This window comes from Sapajus apella, unplaced genomic scaffold, assembly GCF_009761245.1.
Source record: "Sapajus apella isolate SASKATOON/1434 unplaced genomic scaffold, GSC_monkey_1.0 scaffold126, whole genome shotgun sequence".
Lineage (NCBI taxonomy): Eukaryota > Metazoa > Chordata > Mammalia > Primates > Cebidae > Sapajus > Sapajus apella.
This window is the reverse complement of record NW_022437066.1, coordinates 2,311,408-2,329,996: the sequence shown is the minus strand read 5'-3', so window position 1 is coordinate 2,329,996 and position 18,589 is coordinate 2,311,408. Positions and strand designations below refer to the sequence as shown.

General features: G+C 64.5%; 1 protein-coding gene and 1 long non-coding RNA gene across 2 annotated transcripts in view; one reads left to right on the top strand and one right to left on the bottom strand.

Annotated features, from left to right (window-relative positions):
• Window positions 1-3,057, bottom strand: part of LOC116539200 — a 7,810-nt gene extending 4,753 nt beyond the window's left edge. Inside the window, exon 1 of the long non-coding RNA XR_004263949.1 lies at window positions 2,943-3,057. This is a non-coding gene — a long non-coding RNA (uncharacterized LOC116539200). The remainder of the gene's footprint in view (window positions 1-2,942) is intronic.
• Window positions 3,058-3,192: 135 nt separating this feature from the next.
• Window positions 3,193-18,589, top strand: part of KCNT1 (potassium sodium-activated channel subfamily T member 1) — a 51,849-nt gene continuing 36,452 nt past the window's right edge. Inside the window, 5 exon segments of the mRNA XM_032261924.1 lie at window positions 3,193-3,243; window positions 3,245-3,348; window positions 8,494-8,535; window positions 15,902-15,981; window positions 16,738-16,837. Coding sequence (XP_032117815.1) covers window positions 3,193-3,243; window positions 3,245-3,348; window positions 8,494-8,535; window positions 15,902-15,981; window positions 16,738-16,837 — 377 coding nt within the window.

Sequence of the window (18,589 nt, the reverse complement as noted above, 5' to 3'; positions counted from 1 at the left end):
CCCACCCCTGCCCCCACCCATTCCCACACCTGCCCCCACACCTGCACCCACACCTGCCCCCACACCTGCCCCCACCCCTGCTCCCATACCTGCCCTCATACCTGCTCCCACACCTGCCCCCACCCATTCCCACCCCTGCTCCCACACCTGCCCCCACCCCTGCCCCCACACCTGCCCCCACACCTGTAGACATCACACTGTCCAGCCCTGCAGTCCTCTCCCACTTGGCTGATTTCAGGCTGCACCATTCCACCAAGGTGACCCCAGCTGGTTTGGGGCTTCAGATCCCACTGCTGAGCAGGAGACACGAATGCGTCCCTCTCAGGTTGGCAGCCACCATAGCCCCAGGCATGAGTGCCCACCAAGATATGCAACCTGGCAGGCACCTTGAGAACACCCAGAATGGGTGTCATAACCCACCCCTGCCTGCCGCTTTTGTCTTCACCTTGGGGTGTCACCACCTGCCTCTTCCCCCCCAGCCTGAGCGCTGTCCTCCCCCCGCAGTCCTTCAGTCTGGCCAGTGCCACCTTCAAAAACACCTTGGACCCACCGGGTCCCCTGTCCTCTGTTCAGCCTGCGGTCCCACTCAGCTCTCAGTAGGCTCTGCCCTCTGCTCTGTGCTGCTTGGACACACGTTTGAACCACAGCGTCCCCGTGCTCCCTGAAAGGGCAGTTGTTATTTCTCCTGTGTTTCTAGGATGTCTGCCCCTGTGTAGCCAGGGGTCCAACCTGTCCAGGTTCCATGGGAGCAGAAAGTGCTAGGGACACCTCAAGGCTCATGTGGCTCTGTGGACCCTGAGCCTGGGGCCCCAGCCCACCCTCCCCTCTTCGCCTGGCTCCGGCCCTATGCCCTGCACTCGTCCTGGTGCCCTGAAGCCAGGAAAGGGGCTCTGGGACTGCTGCTTAATGCCGAAGGGATGGTCCTCCCTATGGGGACCAGATTCCGCATGGGAATCATCACACTGGACTTTCTGTGACAAGCATAGAGAGTCATTTCAAAATAAATCAAACCTCAGACATGGTACAGCAGCACATGGAAGGTCCTCCTCCCCTCCCCCACCCCAGGCGGCACCTGCTGCGGCCGTTGTGGGCACTCCGTGCACAACACCGAACAGGCGTTCTGGTCACCTGACTGATCCTGGACTTCAAAGGCCAGGAGTAAGCGAAGACTCTGCACTCTCAAAAAGCAGGAATGGAAAGCCACAGATCTGCCTCATGAAGCAGCTGCCCTGGTGGGAGCGCGTTTACGTCCCGTGTAAGGCTCCGCCAGCACTTTGGTGGGCTGTGGGTTCGTGCCCAGGGAATGTGAGCAAGCCGTCTCTTTGTGAAACCAGAGTGTCCACAGCCCAGGCGCCCTCCCTCCCAGCTGCCTCCCCGCTCCAGGGTGACCACCTATGGGCAGCCCTGATGTCCACCCAGCCCTTTGTGGAGTCATGGTGCCGTGAAGGGTCCTACTGATGGCGCCCAGGGATGGTGCTGGGCCCCCAGTGAGCCTGTTTACGCACAGCACAGCGTGGGGCTCAGCACGCGCCCAGGAGAAGCGCCCAGCCTCATTCTCTGCAGTGGCTCTGAAGCACTCCACAGGAGGGGCGAGGGGGGCTTCCATCTGCTGGTGCCCCCCACACCAGGGACTGGTAGGGGGTCCTTGTGCTTTGCAGGTACAAACAGCACTTTCCCCTGGGGCAGACCCAAGCCACAAAAAGCAGCCAGGGCAATGTGCATGGGAGTATTTGCTGAGACCACACGCAGAGGCTTTTCAGGGGATTTTCCTTACTCAGCCTCGTTGGGGAGGCTGCTAGGACAGGTATCAGGAGGGCCAGTGAGTCGGTCATTTTCCGAGCACGATGGTGACTCAGTGTGCGGGCCCCCAGAGGGAGCAGGGCCCTGTGCCTCTGCCTCCCTCACACGACCCAGCCCTCCCTTGTAATGGGTGCTGAAGAAATGGAAGCCCTCGTTGCCTGTTCAGGCCCTGCCACTGGAGTTTTACCCCACCCCATCCAAGTTGGCCGCCCAGTCCCCCGAGGGGTGAGCCCTGAGCCTCCTGTGGTGAGGTCAGGAAGGTCCAGTGAAGGGTAGGGGGATTCAGTGTGGGGGGATGGGCAGCCGGCTCCGGGAGGGCTTCTGGTGTGAGTTTGGGGCGGGCAGCCCTCTCCCTCAGCTGGAGTTGGTGCTGTCTGGGGGTCCTAGGCCCACCTTCCTCCCACAAGCCTTTGTACTCGCTGGGCCCTAGCTGTTGGTAAGGGCACGGTTGGGGGAAGAAATAGAGGCAGCCCCCCCTGGCGTGCAAGGATCCAGGCCTGGGGTCAGAGTGTGGGCAGGTCTGGAGGACCCTGCCACCCTGCACTGCTGAGGACAGGTGTGAATCTGACAGCCTCCTGCCTCCACCGAGCTGGCTTTGGGGCAGCCAGGCCTCCCAGTGCCAGCACCTCCGGGCTGTTACCTGGATGTCACCTGGGCAAGGCACCTGGAGCCGCGTCTGTGGCATGGAAGGGAACAAGTTAGCGACGCCGCAGCATGTGAGATGTGCGGGCCAGCCAGGCATCTGGGGCAGACCAGTGCTGCACACGCACAGGTGGGATCTGTGCCCGGTGCCCAGCCTGGCGTACAGGCGCCATCGGAAGTGCCCCGTGGGCTGTGTCCTGATGGCTTCGGAGGTAGAAAGTGGGGGATGAGGACCCTGGTGAGGACAGGCAAACTCAGCCGTCACCCCCCTGGCCAGGGTGCTTCACCCACCCCACAGCAGGGCTGGGGGCCAGGGGTGGGCACTGCCTGGGGAGGCCATCCTCAGCGCCAGGCCTGGTCCGCAGGCGGGCTGGAGGGTCGTGGCTTGGGCCCTGCCAAGTGGGTCCCGGCTCCTCTCCAGCATCTGCGCCCGGGGCAGGCGCCCAGGGCCCCCGGCCTCGCGGTTCCTCCCCTCCCCCTGGCGCTACTGTCATTGTTACCGTGGCTCGGCTTCTGCCAGAACAGCCGCAGGACCGCTGGGGGCTCGAACCTTCTCCGCGCGGCGTGCTGGCGGTGCTTTGCGTCGGGAGGTCCTGCCCGCCCTCCCCAGCCCCCAGCCCCGGCTCGCGGCTCCCGGCCATTCCACTGCACGGCGGCGCGGGGAGGGCGCGGCGCGATGAGATGGTTCCGCCCGGCGCCGCCCCCGCCGCCCGCAGCCAGCCCGCCTGCCGCGCCGAGCGCTCCCGCAGGATGGCGCGGGCCAAGCTGCCGCGCTCGCCGTCCGAGGGCAAGGCGGGCCCGGGGGGGCGCCCCAGCCGGCGCCGCGGCCCCCGAGGAGCCGCACGGGCTCAGCCCGCTGCTGCCGGCCCGCGGCGGGGGCTCCGTGGGCAGCGACGTGGGCCAGAGGTAGGGGCGCGCGGGCCTGGGACCCCGCTTGGCAAACCGCGCTTGCATCCTGCTCGGGCTGCGCTGGCTGGGCTGCACCTGCGTTGCCTGCAGCCCGGGGAAGGGGGGACGGCCAGGGTCTCCCCTCCAAGCCCACCACAGCCCCCGCTTCCCGCTGTGTCTCCAGCCTTTGGAGCTTGCGGGACCCCTTCTCCCCCGACTTAGAGGCTGAGCGCGGCGGAGCTCCAGGTGAGGCTGCAGGGGAGGGAGGAAGTGGACCCGGCTATGTGCCAGGCACTGGGGGCCCCTGCCTGCACCCCATCCCACAGTAGCCCCGCTCTTGGTGCACCACTTAGGGGGAGCCAGGGCGGGCATCTGTGTCCCCACCCCAGAGGTGAGTGAGGCTGAAGCCTGCACAGCAGATCGGAGCTGGGACACGGGGCTCAGGCTGCCGGGGAGCCCCGCTGTGGGCCATGCCTGGGCTGGAGTCTGGTGCCTGTGGCAGGTGAGGTGCCAATAGGCTGTCCTCTGGGGATGGCTGGGCAGGTGGAGCAGCGCCTACCCCTCCTCGGCCCTTCCGAAAGCTCAGGGTGGGGCGCAGCACCCCCATTTCACGGATGAGGACACCGAGGCCTCGTCTGCAGCAGTAAATTCCTAGCCAGCACCTTTCCCGTGCCAGGAGCCATTCTGGATGCTGCGGGGGAAATGAGAATGAATCAGACCTGGCCTGGTGTGGGCACAAGTCGTGGGCAGGGAACCTGTGCCTGGGAGAGAGAGGTGCGGGCCAGGCCAGGACAAAAGAACCGCGGCCTCCTGGGGTGCTGGTCCTTCCTGGACGAGCATGGGGAGATGAAGAGGGAGCAGCAAGAGCTGAAGCTTCATCAGGGCTGGGAGGCAGGGCTGGCAGAGCCAGGCCTGGCAGATGGCAAGGCCAAGGGTGCCCAGGAGCCTCTCCCTTGCCCCTCCCACCTGGCCGTGAGCTGTTGGGCACCCCCCCCGCACCCCCATTTCTAGCTCTTCACAGCAGCCCTGGGAGGCACTGCCCAGCTTAGTCCCATTTGCAGAAGAGGCTGTCAAGGCTAAGGTCAACGCCTGGCTGCAGCCTCCTGCAGCTAATGGGCAGCTTCCGCCCGGGAGGCGAGCACTGGTCAAGGCCCTGGGGACCACAGTCCCCTCTCCCTCCTCTTCCTGGACGTTGTGGGGGCCAGTGATCCTGGGAGCCCTATCACAGCCAGCCCTCAAGGGACAGGCTCCTTGCCCCATCCTGTTCCTGCAGAGCCCACAGGGATAGCAGATTCTGCCCGGAGTGCAGTGCAGCATGGGAGCTGCAGCCCAGGGCCACCTCCTCCAGGAAGCCCTCTCCCGTGTTCACCCCAGCCCTGTGGGCTATGCACTGTGCTGAGACTTCTACACGGGTGGCCTCACTCATCCCCCGGCAGACCCTGAAGTGCAGAGTCGTAGCCTCCTTTTGCAGAGCAGAGGTAACTGAGCTGCTACCAACTGGGCCCGCAGCCCCTGGGCCTGGAGGTTCACGTGGCAGGGCGTGCGCCGAGATGAGCAGGGCAGGCTCCCGAGCAGAGGAGGTCTTGGTGGGTTTGCTCTTCAGGAGTATAGATCTCACAGAAAGCTCAGGCCAGGCCAGAGCTGAGAGGTGGGTGTGGTCTGACCCAGGGAGTTTCAGGCCGCAGTGCCCACAGCTGCCCCGTCCTGCAGTGTGCTACCTTCATGGGCCAGCCAGGGTCCAGGCTCCCTCAGCCCTCTCAGCCTCTGCCTGTCCCATTGCTGAGAAGACAGTGGAGCCGAGGAGAGGTCTCCACTGCCCTCCAGGGACTGAGCCACGGCGGGTAGGGGGGGCTGCTCCTGGTGCTGTGTCCAGAGGGTAGGTGCTGCCCCTGCCCAGAGCCCCCATGATACCCTGTGCCCACTCATGGGTGCCACGGGCCAGTGTCTGTCCCTCCTCCTGCACAGTCAAGCTCCCCTGGCTCCGAGCTCCGGGGTCTCCTCCTTCCTTCTCACTCCGTTGTGTGAGGCCGGGGAGGGATTGGGTGCTGGATTGTGACCAGCTCCCAATGTGGTGGGGCCGGAGGCCATCACTGCAGAGCTTTTGAGTAAAAGTGCCCAATGGAGGGACAGGGCCGCTTAGTGAGCCCCCTGCTGGGTGAGGAGGCTCTGGGCAAGCCTCTCCGTGTGCCCACCACCCCCGGACCTAGGTGGCCTCACCCCTCCCAGAGAGGCCCTCCCAGCCTCAGGCCTAACTTAAGGCACCAGCGCAGCCCGCTCCCCTCATCCTCCCCATATCCATCCTCCTCTGCTGGCCTGAAAGCCTGTGGCCCCCACACGGCCTGAGGTCCAGTGTGGCAGGTCCTCCTGCTGCTGTCCCAGCACCCAGTATCTGTGGCAGCCAGACATGTCAGAGTGCAGCTGTGGCACTCGGAGCCCACCCCTGCCCCAGCCCCAAGCCCCTCGCCCTGGTGTTCCTTGGCTGAGGATATGGTCCCCTGAGCATCCCCACCCCGGACACCCTTGCTGGGATCTCCCTCCCCTGCTGACCCAGACCTTCATGGTGGCCCCCTCTCCTCTCCAAGAACGTGGCTGCTCCTCCGTGTCCCCCTTACCCTGGCACACACCCAGCACCCCGCCCTTTCCATGGTGTTCACACTGGCTGGGCACGCCCCTTACCCTGGGTCTGAAGCCCCCTTGGAGCTCACCCCAGCTGCCCTCTCACCCAGAAGGCCCCTCCTGAGTGCGGCCCCGTCCCCTCTGAGGTACTCCCCCACCTGGCTTTGTCCCCATCTGGGCTCCGTACGTTCTTTCCACACAGTGCCCTGTGCTGTTTCTCCCCCACCCTAGAACACACCAGTCTGGGTGGCTGGCTCATCCTTGACCCAGAGCGTATGCAGGGGTGGGGCTGAGTTCCCAGGCCCTCAGGGACACTGGGCCCTGTCTTTCGGGGGTGAGTTTACTGGGCCTGCCCCAGCCTGGGGCTTGCGCCTCATTTACTTTCTCACAGTCCTGGAGGTTGGAGCTCAAGGCGTCGGCAGGACTGGCTCCTCCCCAGGCCCCTCTCCCTGGCTTGTAGAAGCCGTCTTCTCCCTGTGACCTCACCCACCCGTCCCTGTGTGTCGGGGGGAAAGGTAGGGCTAGGCCCAGACCCTTCCGCTGACCACTGCTGCCCTAAGTGGGGCTGAGACCCTCTCCCAGGAGGCAGAGGACGGCTTCAGTGCAGGTTCTGTCACTGTGTTGATGGCAAGCCTGGCGTGGGAGGAGGGTGGGCTCAGGGATGGGCCCTCACCACCTGGTCCCAGCGGCGATAGGGCTGGCAGAGGCGCTGAGTGATGCCCAGGCCACCAGCCTCTGGGACAGGTGACCACCAGAGTCCCACTGGACCAGCGTGGGTATGGGTGCTGCGGATAGAGGTCCAGCGTCCTCAGCTCCCCTCTCCGTCACCACCCCTTGCCCGGCAGTGTACCCGGCGGGGTCTGTGCAGCCGACAGACTTTGTTGACACAGGGCTCCAGTCCTCAGCCGGGGTCTGCACAGGCCAGCGAAGCCCCGGGCCCCTTTGCCCACAGGGGTGGATCCTCTACCCACGTGCTTGGCAGCCCCTCCCAGAGTGAGCGGGATGGCTCTCCTGGGCCTCAGGCTGTGGGACAACTGACAGGTGGTGGCTTCAACACTCAGACAACAGCGCCTTGGGCAGGGTGGATAGGAGGCCCCACGCACAGCTCAGTGGACACTTAGGAATGCAGAGGGACACGGCCAGGGAGCACTGGGGAGAGAGGACACGGTGGAGCCCAGCAGGGCCTGGCCACGCCGGACCTGACCCCACAGGCCAGGCAGACCGGCTGCCATGGGCCCAGGCACTGCCAGGTTCCTGCCAGCCTCTGACACAGCTGTTGCCCTGGCTCAGAGCTTTGGACAGCGCCGGGGCCCGTGAGGGAACTGAGCTGGACACGCAGAATCCGCCAGGAGCTCCCAGCAAACCCAAAGTTCAGCCCCGCTAAGCCTGCGGTTCCGCCTGCTTGGTGCGGAGCTGCTGACCCAGCCGCCGTGCCTGGCTGGGACCTTGGCCCTCCCAGAAGTGTGTCCAGCTTCTGCTTCCCCAGCGACCAGGAGCTGCCAGGGCTCAGGGCACTGGGAGGGGCACCTGCCCACCCAGAGGGCCTAGCATAGGCTTGTGAGCATGTGCCTGTGACCCCAGGCTGGCTCCCTCCTTCCTGCCTGTGTGGCCCCAGAAGACAGTGGTCCTCTCTGAACCTTTGTTTTATTTGCTGAAAAAAAAAATGGTTGTTTTGAGGATTAAAACTTCCCTTTGAAGTCCTTTGAGGAGGAGCTGGCCCAGGACAGGCACACAGTCAGTGCAGGCAAAGACCCTCTGCACCCCACGCTGCCCAGCCCGCCCACAGGCCGGTCCTCCAGAGCACTCAGCTCACCAGCCTCTTCCCTTGAGCTCCGCATCCAGTTGTGACCACCTTGGTGTCAGCCGCCTGCTGGCCAGCCTGGGACAACTGGGGCCAGGATACCCCGGCCCAGCCTGAAGGAGTAGCAGGCGTGTGGTTGCTGGCCCAGTGGAGGGGCCGTGTCCAGTTCCCCCGACAGGCAGCAGCTCTGAGCCCTGGCCTGTCCTGTCGCAGGAAGCCACGGGGCAGGGCTGGAGGGTGCACCCCCCACTGGCCTGTGTGTAGGGCAGGGGAGTGGAGCTACGGGCAGCCTCGCACACCTGAGCCCTGGCTGGCTACTCCGGCTGCCTCGGCCTCCTCGGCACGAAGTGGAGCTCACCGCGCTCCCTCCTGGATGCTGCCGGCCCCACGTGGGGTCTGGGCAGGCTTCCTGCTGAGCAGGGCCAGGGCAGGTGCTCAAAGCGTCGTCACCTGCTCGTGTGGCTGAGGGAGTGGCCCTGTCCTCGAGTGTGCTTGTCACCCCCCATCTGGCCCAGGCACAGGAGGGTGCATGCGCTGGGACCCCCAAGCTGTGCTGCTTTCTCAGGCCTTGAGGGGGCCGGCTCGGCTCAGGGTCCCCACCCAGCTCTGCATGTGGGCTGCCTCCTGCAGACACCTCTCCTGAGCCTGGGGGCTCCCCACATATCTGTGCCCCACCTGATCCCGGAGCCCAGGCTCTCCGTCTGTCCGTCTGCTGCCTTCTGGTTGATGCCCCTCTGTGTCCCCAGGCTTCCTGTAGAAGATTTCAGCTTGGACTCCTCCCTGTCTCAGTAAGTGCTTTGCAAGGGAGGGCCTGTCTTGGTGGCAGACAAGGGCACTCACACCTCTGGAGAAACATAAGAGCCCTTATCTCTGGGGGTGTCCCCTCAGCCCAGTACCCCCTGCAGCTGGGCCAGGGCCACCAGCACCTCCCAGCACCCACGGGTGCCCCTGGGCCCCAGGTGCCAGGACTGGAGACGGACGGTGGACGTCCCCACTTGAAGAGGAGCCTGCACTTGGGAAACAGGCCCACAGAGGCCGGTGCTCACAGCCCTGCAGTGCTGGCCATGGCTTCGGAGAGGCAGGTGGCGGAGCAGGGGCCCTTGTCAGGGTGCCACCCAGAGACAGGTGGGCAGGCAGCTGCTGAGGCCCTGGGCTCCGGCTCAGCCCACCTGAACTGCCTGTGCAGGCCGAGCTTCCAGGAGCTGGGTGGACTCTCGGAGGCTGTGCCACTGCACGCTGTGAGCTGCCGGCCTCTACCAGTGGCATCTCCTGACTTCGGCTAAGATGTAGGTGAAATGGAAGAGGCCGTGAAGCCAGGGCAGCCAGAGCCCCTCAGAGCCATCGGGCCCTGCGCACTCCCGGAAAGCCCCTGCCACTGTCCACCTTCCTCACAGCCTCCAGGAGGGGCCCCGGGCTTCCCGCCCGTGCACAGTACCAGCAGCGGAAGCCACTGAGCACTCAGCGCTCCCAGCCGCGAGCATCCAGGGGCCGCCCGGCACCCGTGGTGGAGCCGGTTATTGTCCCAAAAGAGTCCTGGAGGCTGGGAGGCCAGTGCCAACCCCTGGCCCTCCATCTTCCCAGCCAGGGCCCCGTGGTGCAGAGGGTGACAGGCGTGAGACAGAAGGTGTGCCCACCGCCCAGTGTCTCCCGGCCCCACCCCAGGCTCCCGAGGGGTCAGGTCTCGGGAAAGCAGATGCGTCTGCGGCCGCTGAGGGGCTGAGGCCCTGTCTGGCCACAGAGGATGTTCTTGGTCCCTTGAAGGCCTAGCTAGACTCGCCCTTCAGTCCTGAGCTGGTCTTACCTGGCCCCTGGCCAAGCCACAAGCAGGCCCCAGAGGCCCAAGGGTGTCAAAACAAGGACCCCGGGGGACGGAGCCATGTGTGCCCTTTCCGGGGCCTTGGGCAGGTCAGATGCTGTGTCCAGGCTCAGAATAGCTGGCCCAGGTTTGGCAGTGGGCCTGAAGCCTGCCCTTTCTTCTTGCCTGCCTGGTGCCGGGGGCAGAGGCCTGCGTGGAGCTCCCAGGCACCTGCCTAAGAGCCAGCCGGCACCCAGCCACTGACAGAAAAAGGCAGCCCGGATCTCGGCCCCATGTGAGTGCAGGGCTATGGGGGGCCCCGAGGCGGGTGCCTGGCAGCCTGGTGCTGGAGTGGAGCTTCCCGGCATGGCCATCTGTGCAGGGCCACCCGCCAGGAATCCCTGGAAGGCCAGTCCCCCAGCCTGCAGCCGGCCAGCCAGTCAGCAGGGAGAGCCGTGGCCACCCAGGCTCTGCCGGCCCCACTTGTCATAGGGCAGCTGGCACCTCCCTCAAAGTTTGCCATCCTGGTGTGGGGTGGGTGCCGTGACAGCCTCTTTGCAGCTCAAGGGCATCCTCAGGCAGAGCAGTGCCGTGAGACTCGGCACAGGCTGGCAGGGGGCATGGGTGCACACAGAGCCCAGGCCTGGTTCAATACCAGCCGTGCAGCATGGGGGCAGAGCCGCCACCTGGGGACAGACTCCCTTGCTGACCCTCTGGGGAGCCCCAAGGACCCAGGCCCGACACTGCCTCTGACCTGCTGGGTGATTGGGGCAAGCACAGTCCCGTGGAGCTTTGGGGGTAGGTGCAGCGGGCCTCGGTCTCGCAGGGATGAGGCTGGCCGGGGGTGCCCTGTCTCCACAGGGCCAATTCCGCTGACGGCTGTCCTAGGGCCAGGGCCAGGGTTTGGCCTGTGGATTCCTCAGGGACCATGGCCTCACCCCAGGGGGTGCACAAGGGACCGTGTGAGGCTCCCTGCTGTATCCGGTCCCCTCCGGCAAGGCCTGCCTGGGCACGCCCATGAGTCCCACTGGCTGTGCGCCTCATTCCTGGGCTGTAGGCCATGGGCAGTGTGGTCCCTGGTGTGCCCTGTCCTCCCCATCAGCCGAAACGCAAACTGGCTGAGGTCAGACAGGCATGGCCCCCTGTGGATGCATGTGTGGCTGCGACTCTGAGCCGGCCTCCGGGGTGGGGGTCGGGACCTTCGGCCAGGCATCGGGGAGGACAGCGCCCACCGCCAGGTATGGACTGTTTGGGAAAGGTGATGCCCCCAGATGGATGCTGCCCTGGGCGCTCAGCTCATAGGCTGTTTGCCAGGTGGACAAATGACTGAAGTAGTGAGTGGGTGAGGATGGACTCAGGAAGGAGACTTTTCTGCCCTGTCCTTGCCCGGCGGCCCCGGAGCCCGCGTTTGCAGGCAGATCCCTCCCAGCCCTGGGGACGGCTCCCCACGGGAGTTCTCGGTGGGCTCCAACCTCTCGGGGCGCTCCACCAAGCCCACACCCAGCCCCTGGGAGCAACTTGCCATGAGCTGGTCCCCTGCTTTCCCACTGGCTGGGTCCTGGCAGGAAGCGGGGAGTGCGGCCCCACCCAGCATCCCGCCTCTGCCCGTGGTCCACACCTGTGGCTTCATAGCCTGGGAGTCTGGTGAGCCTAAGGCCCGAGCAGTCTCTTCTGGCTGACGCGGGCCCTGTTGGTTTGAGCAGACGGGCGTTGGCCCACCGATGAGCCCCGGGACAACCTCTCACCGGAGCCTCCGAGCTAGGGCGTCCTCCGGGAAAGGCCTAGGACACAGAGGCCATTGTTTCTGTTCCGCCACAGAAAAGAGCTCCTCCACCTGTCTGCTGCCCTCAGGACGCCTCGGAGGCTGTCCCTGTCCTGGTTCTGGTTCCCCAGGGAGGAAGCCCCAGTGCTGGCAGGTGGAGAGAGCAGCCGGGCCCGCGTGGCTTCGCAGGGCTCACTGGGTCTCAGCCCGGGGCCTCTGGCTGCCAGGCCAGGAGGATTCTGTGATGCTGAGGAGCCAGTGGGGCCCTCCAGGCCACCAGTGACCCTGAACCTCTGGCGCGGCAAGGAGTCTTGGGCACTCTGACGGGGCCACCAGGCATGCCTGCACCAGCGGGGTCGGCCCGGAGCTCACGCCCGCCAGGCCTCTGCAGCCACAGGCCCCTCCTCAGGTGCCACCATGTGATTTGTTAAGACAGATCACACCAGTCACCTGAAATACACTTCAGGGAAAAATGGATCATTTCAATCTCCTTTCTGCGGTGGTGCTCGGAGAAGTGGGCGGCCACAGTTCATTAAAAATTAACCGCCGAGGAGGCGTCATTAATTTCCCTGGCATTGCAGGGCTCCCATTTCTCAGGGAGCAGGACTGCCAGGCCCCAGCGTTTCTCTGGCTCCCCGTGGAGGGTGCCGTCCATGTGGGTGGGCACTGCCTGCTGAGCGCCATGGGGGGAGCTGCCCAGATGGGGGCCCACAGCCCCTGGGTAAGGAGACCAGGGTCTGGCTGGACCCTCCCCCAGGAGGGGGCTCATCGCTCGGTTTCTAGGGTGCCAGGAGGAGGCCAAGGGGCCTCCAGGAGAAGCTGTTGGGGGCAGGACTAGCCCCAGGCCAGCAGTCCCAACCCCACGGTGCCCAGGCGGGAAGTCAGCTGCCAGGAAGCCGGTGAGGTCCTGGCAATGGGATGCGTTGCATTTCTCTGTTTCCTGGCTGGGGAGGCCAAGGGAAGTGCAGCGGGATGCCCTGGCTTCACGGTCCTGGCGGGCGGCTGCAGAGGCCCAAGCCCCAGAGGCCCAGCTGTGCCAGGTCTGTGGGGAGGTAAAGGGAGGAGCAGGAGCTCTTGGGAGGCTTGTGACCACCGGAGGGAGGAGGGTGTGGCCGTGGAGCGGAGTGTGGGGTGATGGTCAGGGCAGAGCCAGGCACCCACCTAGGAGGGGAGGCCAGGCAGGAGCCCCAGGCCTGGTGGGGTGTCAGAGGGGAGCCCTCGTGGGGCCTTTAGGCTGGAGAGACAGGCAGGGCTGAGTATGCACATGGCAATGTCCAGGGAGACCAGGCAGGTGGCACAGAGGGAGTCTGGGCCCCATCCCACATGGGTAGGGGACCTCTAGGAGGGCCAGGAGCCAGTGGGCGGGACCTCCTGGCTACAGGGAAATAGAAACATCCTGAGGGCAGAGCTGTGGGACCTGCTGATGGCTCTGGCCCAGCGAAGGGGAGGGTACGGGGGCCAGAGGTCGGCAGGGGGTGGAGGGTGCTGGCCTGGTACGGTCAGGAATGGAGAATTCTGCCGGGGGTTGGGGGTAATGCCGGAGGGCAGAGCGGGGCTGGACGGCTGCCCGCAGAGCCAGCTGGGAAGTCACCCCTGCATGGCACTTAATTCCTGGGCTGGGTTGGGGAGAGGCACCTGTGGCCAGCCCTGGGGCCCCCAGGGAGAACAGAGCGGGGAGGAGAAAACCAGAGCTGGGGGAGGCCGTTCTGAGAGGCCCAGGGAGGAGGACAGATTCTGGGGCCTGATCCCCGTTAAGGGCACAGTGAGGCTCCCTGCCCCAGAGGAGGGGGTGGGAGGCAGTAGGGGCAAGTGAGGCGGGCAGACCCCCCTGCATGGAGGCTTTTGCCATGCAGGGCGGGACTGTGGTGTGAGGCAGGGAGGGTGCGTTCCTAAGCTCCATGCTTTTCGGACCTGGTTGTCCCTGGGGACCCCTGGCAGTGAGGGGAGGAGGACCTTAGGAAACCGTGGGCTCAGTCCCCAGGGGCAGCTCCCCACTCAGCCCTGCCTGCCCCCAGACCCAGCCAGACCTGCCCAGCCCAGCCTGGACCTCCAGTGTCTTGTCTGAGCCTGTCACTCAGAGAGGAAGACGGCGGTGGACAAACCCCCCAAAGGGACCCTCATGCAGCGAGGGGCCTCCCCCACTGGGGCTCCAGGCACACAGACAAGAGTGGGTTCCAGGGTGTGGGGCACGAGGAGGGGCCAGGGGGAAGGAGGAGGGTCCTGGCAGGGAGAGCAAAGTCATCTGTGCTGAGGGGTTTCAGGACATGGTGGGGCACTCTGGGGGCAGACTGACACCCCCTTAGCATTGGGTTTGAATCCCACTGGTCTGTGGAAGGCTCGTCCTGCTGCCTGGCCCCCGAGTGTGCCAGGCGGGGTGACCAGCCTGCCCCAGGACCTGGCCTGAGCCTCCTCTTCAGCAGGGCGCCCAGAGCCATGGCACCTCTTCCTGCGCCCTGGGCCCTTCTTTATGTCATTTATTTATTTATTACTTGTTTTTGAGACAGGCCTCGCTCTGTCACCCAGGCTAAGGTGCAGTGGTGTGTTGACAGCTCACTTCAGCGTCAAACTCCTAAGCTCAGATGATTCTCCTCTCTCAGCCTCCCAAGAAGCTGGGACTACAGGCACGTGCCACCATGCCTGGCTATTTTTTATAGATACGGGGGTCTTGCTATGTTGCCCAGGCTGGTCTCAAACTCCTGGCCTGAAGCAATCCTCCCGCCTCTGCCTCCCAAGGCCCTGGGATTATGGGCATGAGTCACTGTGAGCAGCCCCTGGCCCCTTCTTGAGCTCTATGACCAGCAGAGCTCTGTGGCCACGGGGGCAGATGAGGGCAGGTGCTGGGAGTCTACCAAGGCCCCTCCCTCCTACCCTCAGCAGCCCCACCACGAAGGCCGCTGCCCACACCTGCCCATATCACTTACCCTGAGTGTTGTGAGCTCTGGGAAATGCTGAATATTTTCATCACTTTTGGAGATGTTAGGATCACCAGCCCTGGGCCAGGCAGTGACATCAAACCCTCAGATTCAATTGCTGGGAGCCAGTGCCTGCTCGGAGGGGAGACGAGGCTCACAGCCCACCCACTGGGTGTCACAGGCTGCAGCCCCGGTGGACGGTGACAAGGAAGGGGTTGCAGCAGGAGCAGGGGTTGGGCTGTGCTTACCTCCCCCCACCTCTGGACAGCTGCCTAGGACCTCTGCTTGAATGCTGCCTCCTCCACGCAGCCCTCCAGGATCCTTCCAGGCAGCACAAGTCTCCCTCCGGGCTCCCCTATCTGTGCCTCACTGTGTTGTGGCCCTCGAACTGCACTGGCAAGGGGAAGCCCAGCCTGAGGAGCTTGCTTGGACTGCTGGTTCTGCCCCCATGCCATCCCCTAGGGAGCTGGGACACCTCTCTTTGACCCCAGGGAGCAAGGCCAGGCACTGGAGGCAGCCCCCCGAGGGCTGAGGCAGCCAACTGAGAGGAGCAGCCATCGTGGAGGGCACAGCGGCCGTGGCTGGGAGCAGCCGAGGGGCCCATGGGGGACAGCCCAGCACCGCAGGGCACAGGCCGTTTAGGGGCACATGTGCTCCCCCTTCCCAGAGGCAGGCCATGCCTGCTGCAGGAACCCTGGCTCCGGGTCTCGCTCCCGTCTGTCCGGCAGGCCGGCAGCACTGGAGTTTTCATCTCAGGGGAACATGAAACCCTGGCCCAGCCTGGCCTGCCTCCCACCACAGCCGGGCACAGTAGGGCCTGTGGCCAAGGCCAGGGCGATGGGGGCAGCAGCTGTCCAACTTCAGCTTTGCCCACCTCTCGGTGGCCAGCTTGGGTGATGCACGTGGTGGCCACGGTAGGTGGGCCGTGCAGTCTCCCCACCCCGCCTCCCCCAACTGCTGCTGGATACCCCGGTCTCTTCTCAGGACTGCCGGGCCTGCTGAAGGCCACAGGGCGGGCTGGCAGGCCCCACGAGCAGCAGTGTGCAGGGGGGCTCAGGGGTGTCTGGGAACTGGTGGCTGGGGCCACAGGTGAGCCCGAGGGATGGGGAGCGGCCCTGGCAGGAGGGCCCCCATAGCTGGCCTGCGGGGTGGGTGCAGGGATGACTACTTCTCGCCAGCCCATCTTCCCTGACAGCCCTTCAGGCTGCAGTCAGGGTTAGTCCCCCCTGCAGCCTCCAGACAGAGCAGCTGCCCCTCAGCTGTGGACGGCCTGTGTGACATGGTCCTACGGTGTGTTCTGAGCACTTGTCCTGTCTTGAGCACCATGCCGAGGCCTCATGGGCAACTGGACCTCCTGGCAGCTGCTCTGCACCCACAGAGGCTTGGGCAAGGGTGTGTGGAGTGGGCACCGCACCCTGAGCCCCAACAGGGTGGGCTGGAGGGCCCAGGGGTGCAAGGAGGGATGTTTAGAGGAGCCAAGGCTGGGTGGGCCATCTGCTGGGCGTGACGGACACCAGGGTCCTCCCAGGTCTGAAGTGGAAGCAGCTCCTGCAGTTAGAAGTCAGTCGTGTTGGGGCTTCTGGCATGTCCCCAGCCCCAGCGCCCCTCTCTGCCCCTCCGGGATTGGCGTGCCCCCAGCCTGAGCCCTGCTGGCCTGAGCCCCCATGCTCCTCTCTGCTCCTCAGGGTCCAGGTGGAGTTCTACGTCAACGAGAACACCTTCAAGGAGCGGCTGAAGCTGTTCTTCATTAAAAACCAAAGATCGAGTGAGTGGGGTTCCTGGGGGGCCACTCCCGGGCAGGGAGGCGTTGAGGGCACCAAGAGCAAGCCTGGCAATGGGAAGGCTGGGCTGTGAGCTCAGGGATGAGTCCACGGGTGAATCCCTGCGAGCTGTGGGGGGATTTGGAAGCAGGGTGGGGTGGGTCTGCATGGTGAGTGGGGCACAGGGTAGCCCCTCTCGGCTTCACACTGCCTGAGACCAGGGCCTCTCCAGTGGGACCCGTGGGGACACTGTCCCGCCTGCTGGACACAGGACTGAGCAGGGTGGGGCCGTCCACAGGCTCCAGCATGGTCTCCCCTGTGGCCATGCCTGGCCTCCCGCCCCCCCCCATACAGCCCCACCCTCCCAGCTGCTCCCTGCCCTGTTCCCAGCCAGAGCTTGGCCTCATGGCTCCCCCCAGGGATGCAGGGTGAGGACTTGGGGGTTTCTCAGGGGCTCCAATCTACCTGCCTGCTCCCCAACCCCCATCCTATCCCCCAAGAAGTGGAGTGGCCTCTGGAAATCCCCTGCACCCCAAGTTCAGGCACTTGTGAGGTGGGGCCAGGGACGGAGCTTCTTGGAGGCTGACCCAGGAGCATCGGCCCCCAAGCAATGCAGGGCATGCAGAGCTCCGGGTGCAGCCCGGGTGTGGGAGGGGAGCCCAGCTGAGGCCATCCAGATTGCCCAGCCAGACCTGGGGCAGGCCCAGCTCCCCGAAGCCCAGGGCTGGGTCAGAGCCCTGACGCCGCTGCCTTCCCCGCAGGCCTGAGGATCCGGCTGTTCAACTTCTCCCTGAAGCTTCTCACCTGCCTGCTCTACATTGTGCGCGTCCTGTTGGAAGACCCAGCCCTGGGCATCGGATGGTGGGCCACCTGCGCGGCCGGGCAAGGGGTCCTGGGTCCCAGGGCTGAGCCTTCCTGCCGGGCCATTACAGAGGCTGATGGCATCCCTGGCGGAGCCCCTGTGCCTGGGGCCTTGGGGAGTCCCTCCTTCCCCAGTGCCTGTCCCAGGATGGAGAGAGCCAAGGACTCAGTGCTCAGGCTCCCCCAGATGGCTCAGCGTAGGGAGAAGGGTCCCCATTGTAGGCTTGCCCTGTGCCCTTAGCTGGTAGAGGACCCCAGAAGGTCCACAGAAAGGCTGGAGCATCTAAGAAGTCCCTCTCTGCCCCCACAAGTGTCTCTGTGCTCACTTGAGTTTCTGCAGGTCAGGGAAGGGGGTGTCCACACCCCTGGAGAAATCCCCTACCCGTTTCTGGGGGCATCTTCTACCCCTCTTGGGTCCCAAGGAGTCCCCTTCCCGGGGTCCACTGTCCCGGGGCCCATGCTCCAGGGACTTCTGGGAGAGGTGCTGGGGGCCTCGCAGGAGCCGCCACGAGGTGGGTGGGAACTTGCTCTCTCAAGTCCTATTCCAGCTCCTGCTGCTTCGAGAAGCTGGGACCTCCTCTGTGCCCAAGGCGCCTTGGCGACTCCTGGTCACCTCTCTGTTGGTCCCAGGGGACGTCGGCAGGGCCCCGTGGCCCTTGGTGCTGGATCGTTGTCCTGCATCATGTCTTTGGGGACTGGGCCCCACCCTGAGCCCCTCGCTCTGGCTCCCCAGCACTTGGAGTCTGGGCTCTGCCTCCTGTTTCTGCTCTCCCCTCTCCTGCCTCGCTTCCTCGCTCCCCTGGTCACTGGTTCTGTCCTGCTTCCTAGTTTCCAGAAATCCTTCCTCTGAGCATCCTCTGAGGATGGTGCCTCTAGTCCTTTCCTAGTTTACGTTTTCCCCTCTGCTGGGCCCGTTTCTCCCGAGCTCACATTGACCCGATTTCATACCCGTAAATGTCCTCGAATGGCGCCGTTTATGCCTAAGAGGGCTCAGGTGTGGAGCAGCCACACATGTGGGGTGCTTGTCACCCACCAGTCACTGGGGTGACCCTGCCAGCATGCTGGTCCCTTGTCTGGCTGTGCAGAGTAGGTTCTTCCCTGGAGAGGAAGGCCTGACTGCCAGAGGCCTGGCTTCTGGGGGCCTAAAGGCTTGCATGTAAACTTTTGTTCAACCCCCTTTTCACCTGTTACTCCAGTGCAGGGGGGCCTGGCGTCCCCAGGCCAGAGACTTACCTTGTCCTAAGAACGAACCTCCTGTCTTTGTCTAGATCAGAAGAGGGCAGAACCCACTAGGATAGTTTGGGAAGAAGAACTAGGCTAGTGACTCTCAAGCCACTTCCTGGGGCACCTCACCCCAAGTCCCAGTGGCTTCTGGTTTCATATCCCCATAGGGCCCACATCTGTTGTGTCCACTGCCCATCCCCTAGCACAGCGCCCAGGACACAGATGGTGGTGGGAGGATGGGTGGATGATGGATGGATAGATGGATGGATATGTGGGTGGATGGAGGGATGAATGAGTGGATTAATAGATGGATATGCATGAGTGGATGAGTGGATGGATGGATAGATGGGGGGATGGATGAGTGAGTGGAAAAATGGATGGGTGGATGGATGGATGGAGGGATGAGTGGATAGATGGATGGATGATGGACAGATGGGGTGAGTGAGTGGAAAGATGGATGTGTGGATGGATGGATGGATGGAGGGATGAGTGGATAGATGGATGATGAATGGATGAATGGATGATGAT